The 22723-nt window shown below is 41.7% G+C and overlaps 1 protein-coding gene across 10 annotated transcripts in view; it reads left to right on the forward strand.

Annotated features, from left to right (window-relative positions):
• The window catches only part of TDP1 (tyrosyl-DNA phosphodiesterase 1), a 97432-nt gene that overhangs the window by 6391 nt on the left and 68318 nt on the right, over nucleotides 1-22723 (forward strand). For all 10 annotated transcript variants that reach the window (XR_012379123.1, XR_012379124.1, XR_012379125.1 and 7 more), the window contains 9 exons: nucleotides 589-632; nucleotides 1786-1841; nucleotides 3998-4094; nucleotides 7782-7816; nucleotides 12618-12710; nucleotides 16078-16245; nucleotides 16696-16774; nucleotides 19755-19934; nucleotides 20751-20799. Coding sequence is in view for 4 of the 10 variants with exons in the window: in XM_025869479.2 (XP_025725264.1) it covers nucleotides 589-632; nucleotides 1786-1841; nucleotides 3998-4094; nucleotides 7782-7816; nucleotides 12618-12710; nucleotides 16078-16245; nucleotides 16696-16774; nucleotides 19755-19934; nucleotides 20751-20799 (801 nt within the window). In the remaining 6 variants the exon portion in view is untranslated. The remainder of the gene's footprint in view (nucleotides 1-588; nucleotides 633-1785; nucleotides 1842-3997; nucleotides 4095-7781; nucleotides 7817-12617; nucleotides 12711-16077; nucleotides 16246-16695; nucleotides 16775-19754; nucleotides 19935-20750; nucleotides 20800-22723) is intronic.

The raw sequence follows: 22723 nt of genomic DNA on the forward strand, positions 1-22723 counted from the left end.
ATGTGTGCATGTACGAGCAGGGGGAGGGGCAGAGGGAGAGGGAGAAGCAACCTCCCCACTGAGCAGGGAGCCCAATGCAGGACTCGATCCCAGGGCTCCAGGATCGCAACTGGAGCTGAAAGACACTTAACGGACTGAACCACCCAGGCGCCCCAAAGGAGCCTACTCTTAATCCTCAGGCAGTTTGATGGTTAAGAGCACAAGTGCTCTTAACGTCTGCCTTTTGGCAGGGAGTCTGCTTCTCCATCTCCCTCTACTCCCCCTGCTTGTGTGCTCTCTGTCAAATAAATCTTTAATAAAAAAAAAAAAATGTCCTTATTGTCCTTACTGGCAGTTTTTAAAATTGACCAGTCATCAAATTCTGAAATTGAGGTTTTAGTTTTACGTTGTATTTTGTTAAAACGTAATAATTATTAAATAGCTCAAATTTTCTCTTGAATTTTATGGAACATTAAAGCCTAGCTTTGTAGTCCCTTCAGTTTTCTCAGCCAAATTTTGATTGTCAATGACTAAGTCAATTGTGATTATTACCAGATGATTTTTAACAAAAGATGAATTAGATAAAATGGGTTTTTTTTGTCTTCTCAGATATTCTGTCTCCTCTCTTTGGGACACTTGTATCTTCAGCTCAGGTGAGTTTATGGTGGTTTTTTTCTTTGGGGGAAAAGGGACAACCCCACAAGAAAATAGGCGTGAGGACCTATCTCAGTCCTGTACAGGGTCCCCAAGATGGCCCATACCAGGAGGCTGGCACCAGGAGCCACAGTTGTGGCCACAGTATCCAGCCATTAGCATGGAATAAGGATGCCATGATCAGTGGAGCTTCTAGCTCTGGATTGGGTTACAAGGACTGGCCAAGAAGTCACGTTGGGAATTCCAACCTGAGGGACTTCGTTTTGGGACCCAGTTAATCTGGGATTCTAGTACAACTCCTGGGAAGATATGGGCAGGTAGGTGAAGGCCAAGTTGTTTGATTCGATTTAGAAAACGGTTTCCTACACCTACCGAAAAGAAGTGAGTAAAAGTTATGTGTAGTTCTTTGTGTTTGATTGCTCCTGCTTTATAGAGCTGGTCCCCTTGTGTTGATGAATGATCTTAATGCTCCAGGCTCTTGAGGAAATAGTGAGAAAACAGGTCACATCCACAAAGAAAGCAAAGCTATCTGTTTGCTTTATGTCCAGCTTGGCCTCCAGAATCCTAGTCTCCAGATGGAACATGGGGTGAATTTGTGTTCTTTTAGCTAGATTGGAGGGGGAGGGCCAGGGATTACCCGGGCATGGGGAGGAGCCCATGGATAAGTTCAGTGCAGAACTTGTAGTCAAGATGTAATTGTTCTACGCCTAGTGAATGTCCAATCCCGGAGGCCTGTTCACAAAGCTAGCTCATAAGTTAGGCTGAAAGGAAATGTTCTTTTCTAAAAGTCTTTTTTATAATCACCTAGGGGAAAAGGGATAAATTTGTAAGTCCTTTTATTTAAATTAATCAGAGGGCTCTTAGAAATATGTAGTAAGATTATTTAGAAATACAAATACTGCCGAAGCCTGCGGGATCCTTTCTTTAGAACCTGTTTCCTCATGCACTACTCCAGTGATTTAGATTCCTTGAATCGGGAATTCCCTTCAAGATGTATTTTAGGCTTGAGTATTGTAGCGCAACTGTCCAGGTTTATAAATAATATTTGGAGTTTGTCATTACTCTAGAGTTTCTTTCAATTCAATAACCAAACTGTTCTTACAGATTGCTTGCCTGAATCCTATAACTCCATCCTTTTCTTTCCCCATCTAGTTTAACTACTGCTTTGACGTGGACTGGCTCATAAAACAGTATCCACCAGAGTTCAGGTGAGTACCACAGGATGTCTGATAACATCCTAACTGTAATGGGGCTTTAAAATGCAAGATTAGTGTTTCTCAGGCAACTGCTGTTCCTCTTTCTCGAGTATTTCTTTTGAAACTATTGAAATCCTACAAACTTAGTTATATAGGGAAAACAGCATTTGTTGATCTAGTCTAAGTAGTCACATGCATTCCTAATACGGGTTTTAGCATTTGCCTCTGTTGCTGTTTCCAGAAGTAGATAAGGACAAAGCAATCCAAAGACAACTTCGATGATTAAGCGACTGCCTTCGGCTCAGGTAATGATCCTGAAGTTGCCGGATCAAGTCCCGCATCGGGCTCCCTGCTCAGTGGGGAGTCTGCTTCCCCCTCTCACCCTCCCGCCTCTTGTGTATACTCTCTCTCTCTCTCATTCTCGCTCTCTCAAATCCTTAAAAAAAAAAAAATAGAGAACTTTGATATATTCTTTTTAAGATTTTATTTACTTGACAGACACAGTGAGAGAGGGAACACAAGCAGGGGGAGTGGGAGAGGGAGAAGCAGGCCTCCCGCGGAGCAGGGAGCCCGACGTGGGGCTCAATCCCAGGACCCTGGGACCATGACCTGAGCCGAAGGCAGATGCTTAATGACTGAGCCACCCAGGCGCCCCAAGACAGCTTTGATATTAATGTGAAGGAAAAGATCATTGCTACCTGCTTTGTAGACCTGTAAGCATGCCATACTTAGTACAGCAGTGCTGTTCAAAGAATTTTTTTTTTTAAGGTTTTATTTGTGCACGAGCGTATAAGCGGGAGAGCAGCAGGCAGAGGGAGAGGAGAAGTAGACTCCCCACTGAGCAGGGAGCCTGATGTAGGACTTGATCCCAGGACCCCAGGATCACAACCTGAGCCAAAGGCAGACGCTTAACTGAGCCGCCTAGGTGCCCATGTTCAAAGAATCTTTGCAAATGATTCTTCCTGTGGTTTAGGAGCTAGTGAAGGGAGGTCTTAGAGCTTCCCTTATCCAGATTATGGAGGTGATGGATTTTTCAGCTTGTCTTCTATAGTTCCTCAGCCTGGTGTTGGTAGTGTAGACCAGAGAAAGATAGCATTTTACAGTGCCCTGCCATCTGTCCTGTTTTTAACATTCACCTAGCAAAACCCCTAACAGCAAGTAAGGTAAAGGAATATACCCACAGGATGATTGTCAAAGTCCTTGGTGCATTTAGGACCTCAGATTCTAGAAACTTTATTAATAGTAGGTAAAATGCTATTGAAATTTCCCAAGTGGCTTTGACACACAAAGGCTTGTATTTGACCGGTAACACATAGGATTAGTTTTAGCGATATGTAACAGAAAAGCAAAAATAACTGGCTTAAATGAGAGAAAATGGTTTCTCCAACCTAAGAAGTCCAGATGGTAGACATTTGTGGTCTGGATCGGGGGTTACTATGGTTCTCAGGGACTTGTCCACCCATTCTGTCTTTCTGTCCCACCATCCTGGTGCATGGCACCCGGGGCTCCAGGTCACTGGTCTGTGGTCCACATGGCAGGAAGGAGAAAGGACAAAAGGGCCACATCCCAGCTGTGCTTCCTCTGAGTAGTCTCCTGGAAGTTCTACACAACACCTGCTTATATTTCATTGAGCAGGACTCAGCCACAAAATGCCTTGTTTCATTGAAATATAACAACCTGTTAGTCTGCATCATGCCTTGGGCCTGGGCTTGTTCACCCTTGGATCTTGGGGACTACTGCCATACCTAGCACACAGTAGGAGTTTAGTGAATATTAGGTCTGATGAGGAAATGCTCTTTGCTTGGTCTAAAGAAAGGGAAAGAAAAAGAGCATCATACTAGGTAACAATAAATGTTTATCTTGTAATCTGAACCTGAAAACGAACACAGAGCTAACTATATGTTCTTTTGGATCAAAGAAGATAGTTACTCAGGGACTTCCTCGAGTCACAACCTCTCGGTCACAACAGAGCTTTGGGATCAGGCCACATGACTCTGTTGTAAAGGTAACTGGCTAGTGGAGATTAACTGAATAGTGCTATGTGTTAGCTCTGTACTCCGTGACCACAAAGGCCAGAAACACTTGTTTGGTGGTAAGGAAACACCTAACATTCTTTAGTCAAGAGTCCAGCTTTATAAAAGATGTATTCTAAATACTTCTGTTTTCAGGAAGAAACCAATCCTGCTTGTGCATGGAGATAAACGAGAAGCTAAGGCTCACTTACATGCCCAGGCCAAGCCTTATGAAAACATTTCCCTTTGCCAGGTAGGCTGCTTATTGTTGTTTGAGATCCTGCTTAGTCTGAGAGTTGGAAAGAAATTTAGACATTTAGTCTATCCACCCACCTAGAGCAAGAATCCTTTCTTTAGTATCACCAACGGATACTTGTCTAGCCTTGACTTAAATGCTTCCTGAGAGAGCCCATCTGTGTGTGGGTAGCCCTTGTGGTTGGAAGGATTTTTCTTTATGTTGACCTGATGTCTCTGTATTTGTCAGGTTCTCCAGAGAAACATAACCGATAGGGTATGTGTGTGTAGAAAGACTTCTTTGAAAAGAATTGGCTCACATGATTGTGGGGACTGGCAAGTCCAAACTTTGTAGGATAGGCCTGCGGGCTGGAGACCCAGAAGAGAGTAGGTGCTGTAGCTCAGGTCCAAAGATAGTGAGTTCCCTCTTCCTTGAGGGAGTTGGTCTTTTTTTCTTTAGGCCTTCAACTGACGGGATGAGGTCCACAAACAAAGGGTAATCTGTTTTACTCCGTCTACTAATTTAAATGTCAACCTCATCTAAAAATAACCTTCATGGCAATACCTGACCAGGTGTCTGGGTACTGTGACCTAGCCAAGTTGACACAAAAAATAAATCCTCACCGTCTCCTTTTACCTTTCATGTTTGGGTCCTGATTTCCCTTCTCTGGAGCCACATAGAATAAATCTCATCTCGGATGTGGCTGTTGCTTGTATGTGAAGTCCTCTGTTGTACCGCCTTAGTTTTCTTTCAGGTGTGAGCATGGTTTCTTAAGTTGTGCTTGTAACAAGAATCCCTATCTTCCCCCAACCTGCCAGTACTCCTCTGTTTGCATCTAGTTTGTCAGTGTTCTTCTCGAACCTAACCAGGTTTTCTGGATGCAATTCAGTGGCTGCTGCTTTCTGAGTGCAGCTTAAAACTTTTTATTTTGACAGCTTACCTGCCTGGTAATAGCTGCTGTTGCCCCTTGGCCGGTAGTCCTCTGAGCTTTTTCACGTGAACTGCGGCCAAGGTCTGTACTGGAGAGATGGACAAACTAAAAGCAAACCTGTTAGGAAACTGCCTGTGTGAATTGAGCTGCAAATGATCCATGCCTGATGGGGGGATGTTAAGTGGTCTTGTAACAGGTGTATCTGCTTGGTTTGCTGGGACCAAAGCAGAGCAGAAAAGGCCAGAAAGTTGTTGCCCAGGTTTTTGTTAAGTCCTGGAATTCTGTCCTGATGCTCTTCGGTCCATACGTGGAAGTACACTGGGGGTCTTAGACCTCCGTTACCACTGGTTGCTTTTGATTCCACCTTGAAGAGAATATTGTGTGTGGCATTTCGTGCAAGAAACCGGCACACTGGGGAGAGAAAAGCAAGGATTTCCTTCCTGTGGAGATGGTGGCTGTGAAGTGGCTGGTGTCGCACTGACCTTCTGTTTTAGTGGCTGGGCAGTTCATTTCCAAGCAGCCACGGTAAGATACTTCCATAGCCCCTTTCTCTCCCTGCCAGAGTGAGATGGCCTCCAGATTTCTACTCTTGGAGTGCATTGACAAGAGTGAACTACACAGAACCTAGATGATTTTTCTCCATTTTCTTTCTAGTGTTTTTTTTTCTCCCTGTCCAAATAAGATGTAAGAATTCCAACTCATTTTGATATTCTTTCAACTATAAAACGTTATCTGTGAATATGTGGTTATTTTTAAAGATTCAAAGGGAGAAACCTCAGTCCGATCAACCTTAAACCGGTCTTAAATTTTTCCTATGATTTAACCCGCAGTACTTTATATAGTTGGAGTTTTAAAACAGTCACTCTTATCCAACATGTTTGTGGCTCACCTTCTACACATAGATAAGCCTCTGCTTGGCGATTGCCTAAAATCCCATGGTTTGCTTTTGCTTCCAAAAGAAGAGGTTTAACTGCAGTAGGATGATGCTCATAAGACTAATTGTGGGTGGAAGATAGCACAGGAATCCTAAAAACCAGTCATTAAATCAATGGAAATAGTCTTTTTCAGATACTAGCTCCTTGTACTAAAAAGTAGGGCGAGTGTGTGGCATGTCTGGTGGTGTGCTCCAGGCCAGCCACTAGAGGGCATGGTCATCTTTACCTCGAGCGAAGAGATTTTCAGATGGTCCCATTTCTAGTCTGAAGTATAGATTTGTGGCCCCATCCTCACCTGTTGAAATATTGTTACATCTTGTCTATAAAATGAATTCTTGGGGGTTTTTTTGGGGGGGGCGCAACATAGTGTTACTTGATGAAGCTGAGGCATACTAGTCAAAGAATCAGCATATGCTCCCATTTTGCACACGTGGGACCTGAGGCCAGAGATTGAGGCCTTGTGGTGGTCAAGGTTCAAACTGCTTGGGTTCTGAAGTTCTCTACCCACTATGTCCTTCTGGGCCCATCACTTCTGTAAGCCTAATTTGTTTATCTTTAAGATGGATTGCTAATAGTCTTTTTCACTGGGTTTTTGTGCCAAGGATTTGGTGCATTTGCCCAAAAAGCATCCATTAACTATTACCTATTCAAGTTAATATCCTTGTGCTTAGACTTGCCTAAGAGTAAACAGCTTATAGCAGAACTAAACTCAGAAGCCAAGTCTCTTGACCATTGCTTTTTCTGAGCTAAGTATCAGTTTACAGAGAGGCAATTTTCATTCTAATTGTGTAATTTTAAAGACCTACTATTCCCTGATCTCTCTTCATTTGTGTGGCCAGAACATACAAATGAATTCTGGTCTGTGAGTGTCCCCAAACACTGAGCTTAAGAATGTAGTGAGCAGGGCCACCTATCTGAGCATTCCCAAGATGGGCTGTGTCATACTCCCCTATGTTCCAATTGCCTCTTTCTGCCTCCAGCAAACAGCTCCATCCCTCTGCCCTGTTGGGGCGGGGAGCTTGATTATAGTAGCACTTGGTTCTGTTTGTAGAGTGCTTACCCCACGCAGGCCCTATTTTCTAGACAGTTCGTGTAATTGTCTCCTTTGCTCCTAAAACTCTGAATCCCCTCATTGTAAAGAGAAAGATGAGGCATAGAGACTTAAGTATTTTTCGAAGTGGCCCAGAGTTGTAAGGATGGGATTTGTGTCCCTACACCCGCATTCCTCACTGTTGAGCTGGTTTGACATTTCTGTTTAACTCTTTGATAGCTTACATCTTCAGGCATATTCTGCTTAACCAAGATCTTGCTCTACTGGATGTTAGATAATTTTAATTCTTCACCCACTCCTGTTTGTTTGTAAAGGTATCATTTTGTAATAGGAAAATAGATTGAATACATTATCTCTTTTCAGCACTTGCTAGGTTGTCAATATAAGAGAACTTCTGTTTTAACATCAGTGTATGCTACCACATTTTTTTTAATATATGGTCTAGAAACTCTGATAACGTTAATTTCTGTATAAGCCAGATATCTTCACATTTTTGCATAGGGTCTCATTTGGTTTTTTGGCAACTAGAGAAATCTGGCTTCTTGCTTTGATTACTGTAATTAAAAATGGAGTATGTATCAAATCATTCTGGCTAACAGAAAAAAGTCTTAATGAGCCTCACTGGGTAGGATTATAAAAGTTGTAGTGTCAGTCCAGGGCTTGTCCACTAGAGGGCAGTAAAAACAATTCAAAACAAAGTTGACCGGAGCCTTTTCTAACTTAATTTTCAATAGCTAGGGATATTCGGTTTGTTAAAAGTAAGTGACTCAACTTCTTTTTCATCCTAGGCAAAGTTGGATATTGCATTTGGAACACATCACACGTAAGCAAATTTTTATGGGATGGGGGAGGGTATGATTTTAGTAGAGCCAAGGAGGTGACTCCAAAAGTGCTTTTGAAGGAACTCACAGGTGACAGTTTTGCTAGGGAAAAGAATCTGTCAGTAAAAAGTAGAGTCAGTGGAACTGTTTACTAATGACCTTAAGACAAAGTCCTGGGATTCTGGCTCTCAACATGAAAATCTGAATCCATGATGGGGTTTCTGCTTTCTTTCTGTTCAGGACATTTCTTATAGCCTACTTGGGGGGGGGGCAGTATTTGGTGGTTGTGTGGTCCATGGTTATGGATGACTGTACGTGTGGGTCATGTGCTTGTGGATTCTACTACCTTAAAGTCTGGTGATCTCTTAAGATGCTGAGTTGCATTAAATAGAATATTGTTAGGTCAGCCTCATGCTGTGATAGAAAGAAAAACTATTTTACAAAGTTGTTAACTTGAGAAGCTGATGCCTATCGCTGCTCAAGACTTCTCAGAAGTTCCTTTTAGAATAATTTTGAGATGTTGTAAACCAGACAGGAAAAACTATTACTGCCTACCTGACACGTACCTAATGATCAGTTTGACTCCCGTTCTGCTGCCATGAGTCTTAAAGCTATTTGAGCCTTTTTACATAATTGTTCTATAAATGAGAAAAAGAATAAGATATGGTTGTCCCTCTTTCAATATTTTTATAAATCACATTTCTCTAAAAAGGATTTGTCAAAAGAATGTGACAAAGCCTCATCTTTGAGACCAATGGTGTAAATGGGTTGGTATTGCAAGCAGATTCCTTCAGGTGTCCATCTCTAGGGCAACAAGGGATCTCATAGGAATATTAGTCCTGAGTCTTGCTGTGGCCATTGTTTTCTTGATGTTATGGTGACTTGAAATAAGGAAATATGTTCATCTTTCTTTGGCAAAATACAGTTTGAAGCATACAGCCTGTTTTAAAAAGGAACCAGAGCAGGAAGAGTTGAGCCATTTCATAAAAGGATGCCTTTCAACCCTACATTATCTAGTCTCAGATCCCCTTGAGTAAATGTTGCAGTGTTTACCACCATCCCTAAATGGTAGCCTCTGACAGGACAGGGTTTGAGGATTGTTGTGAACTTTAAGCATTTAGCTCAGGTATAAATTACTCTTTATGTAGCACTGAGGTCACAGGATGCTAACTTCAGCAAAGGATACAAAATAGCCTTGAATAGACTGAATAGGTATCTTAGACTCCCCTCCCTGCATCACAGGAGAGCCTGGTGGTGGATGGCAATAGTCAACCTGTCCTAGGTAGGCATTCTGCCAGCACTGGATAGCACTGAATGGAGCCTAGCCCACTGCCCTTAGTTGGACCCCTAGCATAAATACCTTACTGATTCTAAAATACTGCCCCCCCATTTGGGCCCTGGACATGACTTGCTAGATCTTTAGTGCCAGCTTCCTGCACTAGCCATACATTCTGAGCCCGCAGTCCACATTGGGCATAATCATGCTGCAGTTACATGCTGGCACATAGGAGAGCCTGTGTCTTCCATCTTCATTTCAGTTACACTGTAAGTCCTGAGGGACTGAACATGTTGGGCCTGGCCAGGATCTAGCACAGTGACATTTGATTGATCCAGAGGGGCTATCCCTTTTTTTATGCTATTTAACATATTATTTGGTCCTTCCTTTTCATTATATAGAGGTCCTGAGTAGATAAGCAGTTACCTTCTAGCTACTGTTGAAGATAGGACTAGAACTCATTTAAGTTTTATTCTCATTTGTTTACAGCTAAAACAGCTAGTTTCCTTTGGTCTGCTCTTCCCCCTCACCCCCATTACACACACACACTTAGCAGATTGAACCCAGCAGAGTTACTCACTTGGAGTTGTAAATGCCTAGGGAAGCAGTTACAACAGAGTCCTTCCCAGCCACATAGTCTGTGTAGTTCACATTTTGTTAAAATGCCAGTATCTTGTAGGAGATTAAATTCATGTCTCGAAGTTACTCAGTTGCTCATTTAAAAAAATTTTTTTAAAGAATTCATTAAATATTAAGACACAGTTCTAGTGTTTTGAGACTTAATAGTTCTTCTAGCTCTTAGTGTTTGGGTGAGAGAGGTGAAATTATAGGAGTTAGAAAAAGGAGGAAGCCTTCCAGCTCCTGGTCCTGGGGTGTCACGTGCCTCCCCAACTCGAGAGTGTAGCTACTGCAGTAAATAGGGAATAGTCTTTGACATTCAGTTTAGCAAGCATGCATTGACCATGTACTGTGCATAGAGCATCCGAAGACCACCAAGATGTAGCCCCCATCATCATCATCCCTGTTAGGTACAATAAACGTGCTTTATCCATGTCTCTGTAGGATGCCATGCAGTCCCAGGGCCTGTCACCTACTGCTTTAGAATTCTGAAGCTTTTCAGTGTCTCCCAGAGCTGGGAGCAAAAGTACTTCTGGCCCTGATAATCAACAGCGGGGAAGGAAGGAAGCCAAAGCTGCCAAATGGGAATGTCTAACTGGGAACCAGTGGCAGACTGCAGGGTGGTCAAGGCACCCCCTTCTGCTTGCTTCTGTAGCCGGCCTCCCAGCACACATGACTTAGTCCTTCGTCTCCCCCAGACCACAGTGTCTGCCCGTCCACCCACTCACACGCCAGTCGTGTGAAGTGTCCTCGGCCCCGTTCTTCCCTGTGGAAACTGTGCACAGTGAGAGAAAGATCCCAGCCCGTGTGGTCCAGACAAGCTCTCCTGGCTCACTCGGGAACCTTGATCATTCCCATTGCCTACCCAGCCGTAGATTCTGCAGTTGTAGAATGCGACTGTTAACGCCTCCTGGATTGCTGTGGGGATTTGGTGTGTTGCTGTTCTGGAGAGCTGCTGGCGTGCCTGGCGCGTAGGTGCTCCGCAGACCTTTGTGTTCTCCCCCCTTTACACGAGTAGCTCCAGATTGGGAAATAATCCCTTTTGCTGCCCCCACAACTTAACAGGTGATAGGGAGGGCAGCGTTTCTTCAAGGGAGACCTTTCTTATCCTTTATCCATTTTTAATTGTGATTTTTATTAGCTCATGCCATTTTGTCTGAGATGATGGCTCTCCTTAGAATAGCTCCCAGTTCTGTTGGGTAGGATTCACTGACAGCAGTACATGATTTTCCTGATAATTGATGCCTTGATTAATGGAAATATTTGTGAAACTTACATCTTGAATTCATAACTGGCCTTATTCTTAATTACAGGCAGCTGCTAATTTGGCAACTGTGTGTGTAAATCTGCCCAGATTTCAGGGAGCACGTTTCATAAATGGAGAAAAGATGGGTTCAGCAGCTGTCACTTCTCCAGCTTTGCATTAACTTACTGTTTGCCGGCTTCGGTTAACTTCTCATTTTGGCAAGAGCTGAATATCTCATTCTCTATTCTTTGCATTATCTTTTTGTGTTAACCTCATCCTGTCCAAATACTATTCACGGTATTGTTGGTTTGGAGAGAACCAGTGGTTCATTTTGCCCCCCATGTGTGAACTGACATCAGTAGGTATTAAGTAGCATTTTGGCCCCAGTGGAAATAAGGCAGAGTGACTGCCTTGAGGAGGGAATCTCTAGTTACAGGGAGAGAACTTAGATTCCTGAAATAATTAGGAAACAATTGGGAGGCCAAAAGCCCTCCAGTAGTAGATGAAAAAAATGAAGCAAGACACTGAAGGAGTCCTGGAAGTGCACACATGTGAGAGTTTGTTTCACGAACGCATGTTACATTTCCTTCTCACAGCCCTCTGCAGCAGGGAAGGGGTTGTTTACCCTTCGTTTTGTAAATGAGAAACTGAGGGACACTGAGTGACTTCCTTAGGGTCCTATGGCCTCCAACTGATGACTGGAACAGGCCTTCCGGCTTCAAGGAGAAAGCTCTTGTTTGTATCCTCTTCCTTCTCTCGCTAGAATTAAAATATGAGAACTCTGATGACCAGAGGCCTGGGGAAGGAAGGCCCGTGGCAAAGGGAGGATTCAACTGGGTCTGATTTGAGTAAATGAAGAAAAGGAAAGATTTATTTCAAGGCCAGAAATGCATTGGTGATGAGTATGGCATTTGTGGGGTATGAGAAAAGATCAGTCTTAGGATAGTGAGGCATTTCCAAACTTTTCTAAGCCGCAGCTCACATTAAAAAATACAGTGTACATTTTAGTCTGCTACACGTGTCCATACTCATGTGCTAAAACCAGTTATTTAAGTATCTACAATATATTTTTCAGTTTCTAACTTGATTACAATTTTTTGAAGATACATTTATTTTAGAGAGCGTAAGCAGGAGGGGCAGAAGGAGATAGAATCTTAAGCAGACTCTCTGTTGAGCACAGAGCCCAATGTGGGGCTCGATCCTAACGACCCTGAGATCATGACCTGAGCCAAAATCAAGAGTCAGATGCTTAACTGACTAAGCCACCCAGGCGCCCCATTATTGCAACTTCTTAAAAAAAATGCTAGCCATGATGTAGCAGAAGGTTGTGACCATACTTTGAAAAACACTGGACAGGAAGCTTTCCATAGTCCGGAATAGTAGCAGGTAATGGATAAGGGTAAGGGCTCGGAGTGTCAGGCTGGGAACGTGGGTAGGATGAGGCAAACGTTCACTTACCGATACTCAGCATTTTGGAAGGTGGTTTTCTGCCTGTCACTGAAATAGACTTTGATTTTAATAATGTGTAGAAGAAATGAAGATTATAAATGTTTGAGTATTAGAAGGGTCTAAGAACTCCTTTAGCTGTGATATTTGCACTGGAAAAATAGTACATATTTTAAAAGTGGTGTTAATGCTTTTGGTCTCTTCTCTGTTCTTAAAGGAAAATGATGTTCCTGCTGTACGAAGAAGGCCTCCGGGTTGTCATCCACACCTCCAACCTCATCCATGCTGACTGGCACCAGAAGACTCAGGGGTTTGTAGGCTTCTAGTTACTTCACAGCAGTGGCTGTGGGTGTCATTCCCTTTTCCTTTTCTTATATTGTTTTTTAAAAAAAAGAACACCCTCACATGTGGCACAGAAAAGAGACCTACACAGAAAGTATTTTACTACTGCCCTGCCCCAGGCCGACTCTCTTGAAGTAACGAGTGCTAACAGTTTAGTACATGCACATCCGTGACTATTACATGTATACAGAAATACTTTTTTTTCCCCTAGCTCTTAACAAAAATGGGATTATACACACTCTGCAGCCAGGCACAGGCAACAGGCATATGCAAAGGATCTGAGGCAGGAAAGAGGGTATAAAATGTAAGGTCTGAACCCATTTTTTTGGTGAGACCCATCAATAACTTGTCCCAGAACCCACTATACTCTTGCTTGCCATTTCCCAGATGGTAGTGAAGGGAAACTTAGTGGTTAATCATATGCTAAAAACTTCCTGTCATCCTCAGTTTATTTTTCCATGAAAGAAATCTGATGTCTAAGCCTTTAATATGGTCGTGGTCATGAATCACCAAAAGAAAAATTGAATTTGATATTTTTTCGTGCTTTGTTATTACTAATCCTTTGTTCTTGGTATACTTATGCTAGATCTAGTCTTTGAATCCTTTTTAGAAGAGGGGCTTGGTTTTTTGTTTTGGGGATTTGCTCACCTCAAGTTTTAAGCATTATTCTCCCACTTGGTAAGCTCTTCCTTCTGGTTGGCTTTCATTTCCATTTTTTTAAGCCATTTTGTACATCTCTGCCTTCTCCAAGTTTAGAAGAAACTCAAGCATTCATCTAGCAGCTTTCATAGTTCCCATATTCTCCACTCTCCTCCTCCCTAGCCTTACACTCCTTGTCACTGCCCAGGCTGTGTAGAACTCTTAATTTCAGGACATGTTAGCTCTGGCAGAGCCCAAGTCACATCTTAGGTTGAACTGAAATGCAGGACCTTCTAGACTCCGTCCTGTGGGCTTGGTTCGACTCCACCACTGTGTAGAACAAGAGTACCCTCTCTCCATTCAGACAGCCCTTCTAGTTTGAAAAGCAGGCTTTTTCCTGAGCCCAACATCTCTAGCTCTCTCTTTACTCCCCTAGCAAGTGGCTTAGAGCCCTCCCCCAGTGCTGACAGTTTTTCTGTAAACATGTTCCAGTTTTCAAGTGTCCCACTTAAAATCTTCTCAAAATGCAGTTAATTCCAGCTGGTTCAGGGTGGAGGGGATCACCACTGTCTCTAAAAGCCTCAGCCACAGGAGGACTCTTGATCAACTGAATTTAGAGTTAACTACACCTTTGCTATTCCTACAGCTGCTTAGCTGCTGGGTTGGGTTTTGAAACTCATGAGTCATAATGGAGTTTATCAAGTTGGCACTGAGTCTTATGTGGCTCAAAGAAAGAATCCCACCCATGGCCCCCAGCTCTTTTTGGAGTCAGAAGCTTGAGCCATGCTTATTTAGGTCTTTCCAGGATGGCTGCTATGGGGGAAGGGATTAAGGATAATGATTCAGGTGTTCAGGTTTTTTTTCCATTATGGAGAAAGTGTTTTTTTAATTCTTTAAATTGACTAGTTTCTAGCTTCACATGGTTTCAAACTTAAAAGTATCAAGGGTATGAAATCTCCAGTTTCCCTCTGCCAGCCACCCTCGAGTAGGATACTGTTATCCCACAGTGAGTCTAGATTCTAATCTCAAATTTGCATTTTTGTGTTGTGTGTTATAATTTTTTAAATGTTTAAAAGTAGTCCTTTTGTGTAATTTTCATGATTGGTCTGCTAGTTATGCTCTGGTCCTTTTCTGCTATACAAGTGTTTCAGCCATCCTTTTCAGCTGCTGCTTGGTCTGCCTTTTAATTTCTCACTTTTAAAATTATTTGGCCCACGATAATTTCACATTTTACTTTGTCAAGTGCTAAAAACACCTCACATCTCCGTATCCTGGTTTAGAAAGTCGTCATCTGTCCTGTTCCTCATCCAGACACGGTTGTGAGTGAGCCTCTAATCTAGGAGAAGCCCAGCAGCCTGTGGGCTCTGAATTGCTATTTGTGAGGGGAGAGACTGACACATCCGTCCAGCCCAGTGTGCGCATTTTACACGTAGAGAGGCAGGCGCTCACAGAGGTGGTTGGGCTGGTGCCAAATGACACAGCCAGTTAGAAGCAGATCTGGCCCCAGAACCTGGGCGCTGTAGTCCTTGTCACACATGTTACCCCTTGTACAAGGGGTCTCCTCAAGGTGGGAAGGAAAGGTGTGACATGCCACCCTGCTAGAAACGTATGTGTTTCAGAAGATGTACATGCAGGACCCTTATGGTTCTGGATTTTTCCTGCCCTGGTGGCCTGCATCTTGCCAGTCTCCTTTGAGGGTTGCCGGGTGAAAGGAATTGTGCAGTTTCCCTTTGGGCTTAATGGGTAGAACTGCAGAGGGATAGCCACAGAAGTGGAAAGGTGGTAACAGCAAATACATCCTTAGGGCTTGTTTAAGCCTGGACGTTGTTCATTATCTCAAGTGTGAGGCACACGTGTCCTGTGATGCAGGACTGCTAGCCTGGTTTTGCAGTTCAAACTGAGCATGAGATTTGAAGCCATACTTGTTTGTGATTTGTCTTGGAGCGCGTCATAGAAGGATTGGGTTTAGATATGCTTTTCCCACTTGTGGGTGTATAGAAGTTTGGGTGAACAGAATTGTCCTCCTTTGAGGAGAATTGGCGAAATGAAAGATGTCTTTAATATTTTGTTTACTAAGTTATTTGAAAGTCTGAGGTTAGTATAAATGTAATAGCATTAAATGTATCTACTCATTGCAGATGCCAGAAAAGTACAGGATATGCAAATATCTCAAACTGCTATAGCATATATGTCATGAAAATGAGTTCATTTATTGTAAATAGATTTGTATATACATTTTTCTTAGCGTAGGTAACTTTTTCCCATTTGCCTGAAGAGCTACATGGGTGTAGCTTGCTGGGGTTACTATAGGTGGTATGGATTTGCTGTAACAATTAGTGCAGCTGTTAACCGTTGTCACAGGGTCTTAGCAGTATGGAGGTAGGGGGCGGGGGTAAAGAATAAGGAAGGTGTGGTCAAAGAGGGAGCAAAGAGCATTGAGTTGAGAGGTGGGCAAAGGCCCACCTTTACTGGGTCCTAAATTCATGGTGAGGTATTGAAAAATCATTCTGAATATCATGGAAGCCGTTGGAGTGGTATGATGGGATTTATGCTTCATGTTCCCTGAGGATCCTCTACTTACCACGTGGACACAGGAAGTTCGATTCGCCTCTTCCTTAGGGTGAATGTGTAGTCAACACAGGTATCATTGTGATCAGTTCCTTTCCTGACTGTTCAGTTATTTTTTTCTCTTCCAGAATATGGTTGAGCCCCTTATACCCACGAATTACCCATGGAACCCATACATCTGGAGAATCAACAACACATTTTAAAGCTGATCTCATCAGCTACTTGATGGCTTATAATGCTCCTTCACTCAAGGAGTGGATAGATATCATCCACAAACATGATCTCTCTGAAACCAAGTATGTGGTGTTTAGCAATTTGGAATTCTTAAAGTGGGTGAATACCTTGAGAGCCACACAGTATCTGCAGTGCAGGGGCTTTGGAAAGAGGTAGAATATTTGGCTGTCCTTCATAACATGAGAGCAGATTCTCTTATTTATCTGCATCTCCTAGATCTGAGGCACTAAAGTGGAGGCCAGTAATTATCTTGCTCACCATAAGCCTCCCTCTGGAGTACTTCTAAAGTGACTGATTTCATTGCCGGCACCTTATACCTCATGAGTGTTCCACCATGAGTTGATGTGCTTGAAAATTAGTTTGAGTAACAATACTGTTCTGAGGAGGCACCTCAGAATAGGTGGTCTCTTAGAACATCTCATGATAACATTAGTTTTTGTGTGTATTTTGTGATTTGGGGGTCCACAAATTATATCACTCTGTTCTATAACTTGTATTTTATATCCTTTTAGTGTTTATCTTATTGGATCAACCCCAGGACGCTTTCAAGGAAGTCAGAAAGATAATTGGGGACATTTTAGGCTTAGAAAGGTAACAGAATTTTTACTGTTTTTTAAATTAATATATATTGTTCATTTATAATTGTATATTTTGATGGCAGCTTCATTGTAACTAGCACAATTCTGGGTGACCAGGCTCTTGATAAATTGATAGTTTTCAGTAATTACTTTTTAATGTTTTATCTTTTAGAGGTGTAGACTGCTCTAAATGGCAAAAGTATAAGGACTTTTTTAGTTGATATAGATTTCTCATTTATGCAGCTGTTGTAGCTTTTGATTTCAGGATCTGAAGGATTTTTAACACACAAATTCAACAAAGAACAGAAAAGAGTACTATTAAGTAAATAGTACTATAACGTATTTTGTTTACTAAACCAGGGCCTTTAAAAGTTATTACAAAAGAGACTTTTGCTGGTGGTATGAAAATGACAAAAGTCTTTAACAAATTAAAACAAGTTAAAGTTGACGATTTTTTTCATCTCTGTTTAGGAGATACATTAATGACACTAATAAATTCCCTACGTGGCTCTCGTAAAAGCTTTACCTTTTTCTGTGAAGTATTTGTCATATAAGAATTACCCTTGGTTAATGAAACTTAATTTGCTTTTTTGAAATGAGACCACAGCTGAAAACATAAGATCTGGAAGCCAACATCCTCATTTCTTGACCTAGGGAAGGCATTCGAGCACACTGGCTGAGTGGATAGCTTAGAGGTAGATTCCCATACCTGGGTTCAAATCCTCACCTGTTAACAAGTCATATGACCTGCCTCTCCTCTATAAAATGGGCATAACAACAGTACTTCACTCAGAAAATTGCATAAGGGTTAGACGAACTTAGAGAAGGCAAGGCACATGTTGAGCCTTCAGTGTGCTGGTTGGTGGCTCTCAGTTTGTGGCCTGATGGTTGAGACAGGCTAGATGCTACCACATGGTGTGTAGAATCAGTCTTCCTGGAGGATAAAGAGCATCTTGGTTTCCAGACCACTTCTCACAAGCTCCTGTTGCATCACAGCTGCCTTCCAGGGAAGACGGGAATGGTCAGACTTGTGTTTCACTGACCTATAAATGGAAGCCCAGGGACGTGTCCAGGGCCAGGTAGCCGATCAGGGGCTGAGCACCAGAACAGAAACTGGGTCTTGTAACTGTCAGTTCAGTCCTGTTTCTTACACCATGCTGCAGGAGGGCAAAAACTGAGAACTAGGCTTTTATAATACTAAAGCTGTGTTAAGAAAAATAATACATATGAAATTAAACAATGAGCTCCATTGGGACAGGAACTGCGGCTTATTTTTCTTCAGCCTCTTGGTAGTAAACACACAGTACATGTTTAAGTAGATAAAATTTCCAAATATTTTTGAGTTGTTTCTGCAGCTTTGCATAAGTATCAAAGCGGGAAATGCAGATCAGGCTCCCTGTAGTGCTTAGGGTGCTCTGTATATATACATAAATACACTCTTATTTATTTATTTTAGAGCATCACTGTGTGGAGCCCAAGTGTTAAATCTCTTTCAAATGATAGGAGTCAAAATATACAATAGTTTGCATTTTTTTTTAGGTATTATTTCAAGGCAAAATCTCATTTCATATGGCAGGTCAGTGGTTTATCTGACATTCCTACTAAAAGGGATCTTTTTTTTTTTTTTTTTGCTTTCCAGAAAAGTCCTTGACAGCTTATTTATTCCAGTCATACTTACAATGATGTTTCTAAAAGAAAATGCATTTGAATTCTCTTTTGAGGTGCAGAAGTATATTTCACTTAATGCAGAGGATCAAATTCTCCCTCCCTCATGGGGGTGGGAACAGGGCCCCCACTAATTCTTCCACAGCTCCACATAGAAGTGGTTAATGGATGGGAGCTCCAAGGAATCACTGTAAGACTTCACAGTTTCTTCAGTCTCCCTTCGATGATCCATCTTTTTTTTTTAATTTTTTTATTGTTATGTTAATCACCATACATTACATCATTAGTTTTTGATGTAGTGTTCCATGATTCATTGTTTGTGCATAACACCCAGTGCTCCACGCAGAATGTGCCCTCTTTAATACCCATCACCAGGCTAACCCATCCCCCCACCCCCCTCCCCTCTAGAACCCTCAGTTTGTTTTTCAGAGTCCATCATCTCTAATGGTTGGTTTCCCCCTCCGACTTACTCCCCTTCATTCTTCCCCTCCTGCTATCTTTTTTTTTTCATAACATATATTGCATTATTTGTTTCAGAAGTACAGATCTGTGATTCAACAGTCTTGTACAATTCACAGCGCTCACCATAGCACATACCCTCCCCAATGTCTATCACCCAGCCACCCAATCCCTCCCACCCCCCCATCACTCCAGCAACCCTCAGTTTGTTTCCTGAGATTAAGAATTCCTCATATCAGCGAGGTCATATGATACATGTCTTTCTCTGATTGACTTATTTCACTCAGCATAACACCCTCCAGTTCCACCCACGTCATTGCAAATGGCAAGATCTCATTCCTTTTGATGGCTGCATAATATTCCGTTGTGTATATATACCACATCTTCTTTATCCATTCATCTGTCGATGGACATCTTCGCTCTTTCCACAGTTTGGCTATTGTGGACATTGCTGTTATAAACATTGGGGTGCATGTACCCCTTCGGATCCCTACATTTGTATCTTTAAGGTAAATACCCAGTAGTGCAATTGCTGGATCGTATGGTAGCTCTATTTTCAACTGTTTGAGGAACCTCCATACTGTTTTCCAGAGTGGTTGCACCAGCTTGCATTCCCACCAACAGTGTAGGAGGTTTCTAAAAGGGATCTTTTAAAAAAAATTGATTTTGCTTTAATACAGATCAAAGAATTTTGGAAGAATACTTCTGTCCACCTACTCCATTAAAATATTTTTAGTATTTAAAGAATATTTTCCAAAGAAAAAATGAGTATGAAATTGATATGTAGTATTCTCAGCATTTTTCTGTTGATTAGGGGTTCCAAGGACAGAAAATCATATTCTGAATTGTTAAAATTTTTCTGTTCACAGCTTCTGAAAGAGCATGCTTCTCCTAAAGGAGAGTCTTGGCCAATAGTAGGTCAATTTTCAAGCATTGGGTCTATGGGAGCTGATGACTCGAAATGGTTGTGTTCTGAGTTTAAAGAAAGCTTGGTGACGCTGGGGAAGGAAAGCCGGACCCCAGGGAGAAGTTCCATTCCTCTTCATCTGGTGAGTGCCTGTCCTACCTCACTTGATCATGTGTATTCTCTACTCCCAGAGAAGCGTGAGAATCCATCCTCCCCCCCGTAGAGGTTTTAGTCAGTGATTCTTGCATGGAAACAGCAGTACATTAGCATCATCATGTGTGATCAAGTGGCCCTTGAATCCTCTGGTGCTGGGAAGGTGCTGTTCTCTCCAGAGCTCCATTTCAGCTACATACTAGCCTGTGATTTTTCCATTCCTTCCTTCAGGTTCTCAAGCCAAAGAAAAAAATGTTTGATAAGCCTTGCCAGCAGAATTATGAGCATTATTAGAGACTTTTGAATTAATTAATTTTGCATTGAAGTCAGTGTTAATTTGGCATTTTTAAGAGAAAAACTGAAATTGAAGTTTTTTCATTGAATATATATGCTTCCTATAGTTGCTTAGAAGTTACATTTTTTCGTAAGATGGAAAGTCTTAAAATTTAAAGTACATGTTTTAAGTTTTTAAATGAAATATTTTTTCTTTTTTAAGATTTTATTAATTGTCAGAGAGAGAGAGAGAGCAGGAGCTGGGGGTTGCAGCAGAGGGAGAGGGAGAAACAGGCTCCCTGCTGAGCAAGGAGCCCGATGTGGGACTCAATCCCAGGATCCTGGGATCATGACCTGAGCCGAAAGTAGACGTTTAACCAGCTAAGCCACCCAGGTGTCCCTAAATGAAATCTTTCTAATTGAGATTTTCATCTTAAAAACATTCTTTTTAAGAAAGTTTCTTTAAATGGTACATTTTGAGTATTATTTTGTATTTTTCCTTTTTTTAAAAATTTTTTTCCTTTATTTTTAGATCTATCCTTCTGTGGAAAATGTGCGAACCAGCTTAGAAGGATATCCAGGTAATTGCTGGAGACTGTCTCAGTTGCATTTTTTGTGTGTATCTTTCATAAATGCCCTGGTAAACTTTTTAAAACAAGTAATAAAAATGCCATTCTCCTTGAGAAAAGAACTGGTTAGAAATTTGGAGAATATTTTCCCTTAATTGGCTAAGAATCCTGGAAATAGGTAATATTGAGTAGTACTGTGTCCCAAAGATGGTTCCATGCTTTTGGGCAATTTTAGTGTGTTACTGAATCCTCACAGTAACACTGTGAGGACTTGTTCTCATTTCCACAAGTAAGGTTGTCCCTTCTGCTAACAACAGGTTGGTTGTCCAGACGAGATGTCTGAATAAAAACACCTTTCCCTGCTGCGTCCTGCCTTTCCAGAGAAATTCTAACATGCCTTTCTCTGATCTCTCTCCATATTCTCCCTGCTTGTGTCTGTGGCTCTATGTGGTTCTTCCAATTTTGAATCACAGGTATATTTAAGGTCCATAACTTCTGCTTAATTTTGGGATGAACCTTTGGTGTTACCTAGTTGATAACTTGTCCTTTCTAAAGCACTTCATCTATAAGTGCCTAGGTTGATTTTGTAGGTAACTCTCAACTTTGTTTGCTATTTTCCTTATATACAGTGCTAGACACTGAACTTTTATTTGGAATCCAGCAGCCCTCCGGATAACACATTCAGGAGGCAATAACCAAAAACCCAAGTAGGGTTTGTCTCTGGAAAAAAGAAATCTGATTGGCATTTGCTTGTGGCTGGAAGCAGAATGCTCTGAATTAGACTAATTTAGTCCATTTATTGCTTGTCAAACTAGATGTGACCCTGCCAGAAAAATCTTAGTAAGGTTTGGAGTGTAGTGTATCAGCCCATTTGTTGCTACCTAATGGCAAAGCCAAAATCATTTCACTGAGACTCAGAGACATGGTGAGGTTTTGGTTGGTTTTTGTCTTCTCCTTTCTCCACTTCTGATACACTAGATTCATTCAAAATGTGCTTTTTAATGGGGAAGAACATGGTATTTTCCATAAAACTATTTTGTAACTGGCCCTAAATACGTTTTTTAGTTATTTGTAGTAGAGGATACGACATGCCTTGTGATGACTCAGAAATTTAAAGCCCTTTTTGGATATAGATTATTTATGGAGAAGTTCTAACATGTATTTGGGAAGTCAGTGGTGAATCTACAATAGAACTTCCTCCTTTCTAAGATGAACAAAAACTGGCTACTAATTGTGTTTCCACTTGGAACTGTATCTCTACTTTTGATGCAGGAATATGGATTTTAGCATCGCTTTTAAAAAGCAACTGTTTACTGAATTTTTTTTTTTTTTTTAATTTATATGTTTGAGAGAGACAACATGAGCAGGAGGAGCAGAGGGCGGGAGAGAGAGAGAGAGAGAGAGATCTCAAGCACACTCCCCATTGAGGAGGGAGCCCAGGGCAAGCCCCGATCTCAAGATCCTGAGATCGTGACTGGAGCCGAAACGGAGTTAGACACTTAACCAACTGTACTACCCAACTGTACTACTCTATTCCATTTGTAAGAATGTTTAGCTAATACAAACTGCTTGGAAATAGCAGAATGTAAAGGATAAAGGAAGCAGGAACTGAGTTTTCATCTTAGTCTACCTTCCCAAGTGTCCTGCTCTTGGGCAACAATGGAGATGTTCCAGACCAAAATGGGGCTAAGGATTTCTTGCCTGCGGGAGGACTGCAGGATAGGCCAGAGTTCTTCATGTAGTTTTTCAGATACTTCGAATCTGTGCTGTTATTAATGTTTAAATTACCACCCCCAAGTGATTAAATAATGCCTCTTTCTTTTCAGATTGTAAACATTTACCATTTAACATGTATCCCTCAGAAAGGAAACACTGAGGGAACATACCTAATACAAGTATAGACCTTTTCTTTCTTTTCATAAGATGAAATAGGAAG

The sequence above is a fragment of the Callorhinus ursinus genome, unplaced genomic scaffold (assembly GCF_003265705.2).
Source record: "Callorhinus ursinus isolate GAN/ISIS: 27379988/994484 unplaced genomic scaffold, GSC_fseal_2.0 scaffold8, whole genome shotgun sequence".
NCBI lineage: Eukaryota > Metazoa > Chordata > Mammalia > Carnivora > Otariidae > Callorhinus > Callorhinus ursinus.